Source organism: Cyprinodon variegatus, unplaced genomic scaffold (genome assembly GCF_000732505.1).
Source record: "Cyprinodon variegatus isolate N-32 unplaced genomic scaffold, C_variegatus-1.0 Scaffold147, whole genome shotgun sequence".
NCBI lineage: Eukaryota > Metazoa > Chordata > Actinopteri > Cyprinodontiformes > Cyprinodontidae > Cyprinodon > Cyprinodon variegatus.
The window spans coordinates 911,431-914,572 of record NW_015150600.1 but is presented as its reverse complement, the minus strand read 5'-3'; the positions used below and the strand labels follow the sequence as shown (position 1 = coordinate 914,572).

Sequence of the window (3,142 nt, the reverse complement as noted above, 5' to 3'; positions counted from 1 at the left end):
CATACATACATACATACATACATACATACATACATACATACATACATACATACATACATATATATGTGTGTGTGTATTTATATATATATATATATATATGTGTGTGGGGGACATTTCAATGTGGGGTCACATTGAAACGTCCTTATTTTTTAAGAAAAAGCACTGTAACTATCAATGAAGATAACTTTAAACTAGTCTTACCTTTAAAGAAATACACTCTAAACATTGCCATTGTGGTAAATGACTATTCTAGCAGCAAATGTCTGGTTTTTGGGGCAATATCTACATAGGTGTATAGAGGCCCATTTCCAGCATCTATCACTCCAGTGTTCTAATGGTACAACTGACCTTCCTTTGAGCAGATTGAGTTTCTGGAGCATCACATTTGTGGGGTCAATTAAACGCTGAACATGGCCAGAAAAAGAGGACTTTCATCTGAAACTCGACAGTCTATTCTTGTTCTTAGAAATGAAGGCTATTCCATGCGAGAAATTGCTAAGAAATTGAAGATTCCCACAACGGTGTGTACTACCCCCTTTAGAGGACAGCACAAACAGGCTCTAACCAGAGTAGAAAAAGAAGTGGGAGGCCGCGTTGCACAACTGAGCAAGAAGATGAGTACATTAGAGTCTCTAGTTTGAGAAACAGACGCCTCACAGGTCCCCAACTGGCATCTGTCAAGCATGGTGGAGGTAATGTGATGGTCTGGGGTTGCTTTGGTGCTGGAAAGGTAGGAGATTTGTACAGGGTAAAAAGGATTCTGAATAAGGAAGGCTATCACTCCATTTTGCAACGCCATGCCATTCCCATTGGACAGCGCTTGATTGGAGCCAATTTCATCCTACAACAGGACAATGACCCTAAACACACCTCCAAATTGTGCAAGAACTATTTAGAGCAGAAGCAGACAGCTGGTATTCTATTGGTAATGGAGTGGCCAGTGCAGTCACCAGATCTGAACCCCATTGAGCTGTTGTGGGAGCAGCTTGACCGTATGGTACGCAAGAAGTGCCCATCCAACAGCTAGAATGCCGAAGGTCTGCAATGCTGTAATTGGTGCAAATGGAGGATTCTTCGACGAAAGCAAAGTTTGATGTAAAATAAAATCTTATTTCAAATACAAATCATTATTTCTAACCTTGTCAATGTCTAGACTCTATTTTTTATTCATTTCACAATGTATGGTGGTGAATAAGTCTGACTTTCCAGGAAAGTCAGACTTATAAAGTTGCTTATATTTGTACATTTAATTTTCAATTGATAGATTATATATACCCATACTAATATATACAGCCTATACAGTAGCTTTTTTTTTCTTGGGCAAAATGTCCCAGGTATGATCTAAATCTTGGCTGATCAGAAATTCAAAATCTCTGTTACATGGAAGCTAAATAAAATGATCTGATCTATGCATACGTGTACCAACCGTTTGATCAGATTAAAATCTTTTGGGCATGCGTTTAAGTGTGTAATTTTCCACAAATGCCCTAATACTAGAAGAAACTGCCTCTTTTTCTTCAGTCTTCTGTTGTTGCATTTTTTTTGCAATTATGGACCATCCTGCGATGGACTGGCGAACCTGTCCAGGGTGTACCCCGCCTCTCGCCCATTGACAACTGGAGATAGGCACCAGCACCCCTCGCGACCCACCCCACTTGGGAGTAAGCGTGTTAGAAAATGGATGGATGGATGGATTATGGACCTTCTTTGCATCTTTGTATCCGTGCTTTTGTTTTTGGTGGTCATATCGGTAAAGTTAACGGCTCAGCAGTACAGAGACTACATTTTAATAAATGGTTGCTTTGATCCTCACCTGCCAAACTTTTGATTTTTCATATGGTTCCAGGCAGCTCGAGTAACCAAGAATGATCCTCTTAAGTGAATTCTGTGAATGAGGTCTGGAATAAAAAGCACAAAAATATATATTTATATAATCTGTCTCTATGTGAGTTTACCCAGTTACAGATGAACAAATAAACAGATTTATAACAATGTTTTTACCCCAATCTAAATCACTGGTCCTAGCAAATGAACGGTCACGAAGGATTCTGGGCAAAAAGAAGCAGAAATTTAAAATCAGCATTCACTTTCTAATGTTTACTTAATTTAAAAACTGCTTTTTTAAGACAAGATGATTGATATTTTCATGACTAGGGAGAAACTTACCCAGCATTGTTCACAACAATGTCTGAAAAAGAAGAATATTACCAAAATACGTTCTAGTAAAACCATCACATTAAGAGTTACATAATATACTGATTATAGCTTTACTCAATTTTAATACAAACCAATTCTCCCAAAAGTATCCAGGGCAGTTTGGATCAGCTTCTCTCCATCTTCAACAGAGTCTGTATGAAAGATTTTACTTGAGAACTAAATTTTGACGACAGTTTATACTTTTTCTTATAAAGGAACAACAGACAAAGTTACACTTATAAAAAAAATATATTAAAGTCACAAATAATGTATCAGAAGAAGCTGTTTATTTTTTTTTTTTTGCATTTAATTTAGCTGTAGAAAAAATATATATATTTAAAAACATACATGTCTGACATCATGTCAGAGCCTGGTTTTGGGTAATAAATCTAATGTCTCACATTACAAAAAGGAAAGACACTAAGAAAAAAAACAGGTGGTTCTGTCATTATCAATACTCACTATAAAGAGAAATAAAAGCAATGCAGTTTTTTATCCATTATTAGAAAAACTACATAGTATGTATAACATAGATGTTCCTTACCATAGTTTGCCACAGCTTTCCCCCCCTTTGCTCTTATCTCCTCCACCACCTTATCAGCAGCTGCAGAACTTCTTCCACCCCCTTTTGTGTCTACCCCAAGGTCATTCACTTTATTGCAAAGAAGAAGCAAAGATTAGCCAAAGGTTGGTTTACCGTGTAAACTGTGCAGCTCTCTAACAGAGATAACCGTAAGAGAAAATTGAAGAAAAGGAGATTCTTGGTCAGAGTTGAGAGCAGCATTCAAAGTAAAAATTAAAGGAAGCATCCATTATAAAAATCCACTCACTGTTGTTGTGGTATTTTCAATGCACACAGCTACAGAGAGAGGTACGAAAAAGGAAGCAATATAGGAAGGAAGGAAGGAAGGAAGGAAGGAAGGAAGGAAGGAAGGAAGGAAGGAAG

General features: G+C 37.3%; 1 protein-coding gene across 1 annotated transcript in view; it reads right to left on the bottom strand.

Annotated features, from left to right (window-relative positions):
- hsd17b4 (hydroxysteroid (17-beta) dehydrogenase 4) overlaps positions 1-3,142 on the bottom strand; it is a 32,896-nt gene that overhangs the window by 28,515 nt on the left and 1,239 nt on the right. The window contains exons 3-7 of the mRNA XM_015377178.1: positions 2,741-2,848; positions 2,289-2,348; positions 2,167-2,188; positions 2,002-2,048; positions 1,814-1,898 (exon numbers count right to left, since the gene is read on the bottom strand). Coding sequence (XP_015232664.1) covers positions 1,814-1,898; positions 2,002-2,048; positions 2,167-2,188; positions 2,289-2,348; positions 2,741-2,848 — 322 coding nt within the window. The remainder of the gene's footprint in view (positions 1-1,813; positions 1,899-2,001; positions 2,049-2,166; positions 2,189-2,288; positions 2,349-2,740; positions 2,849-3,142) is intronic.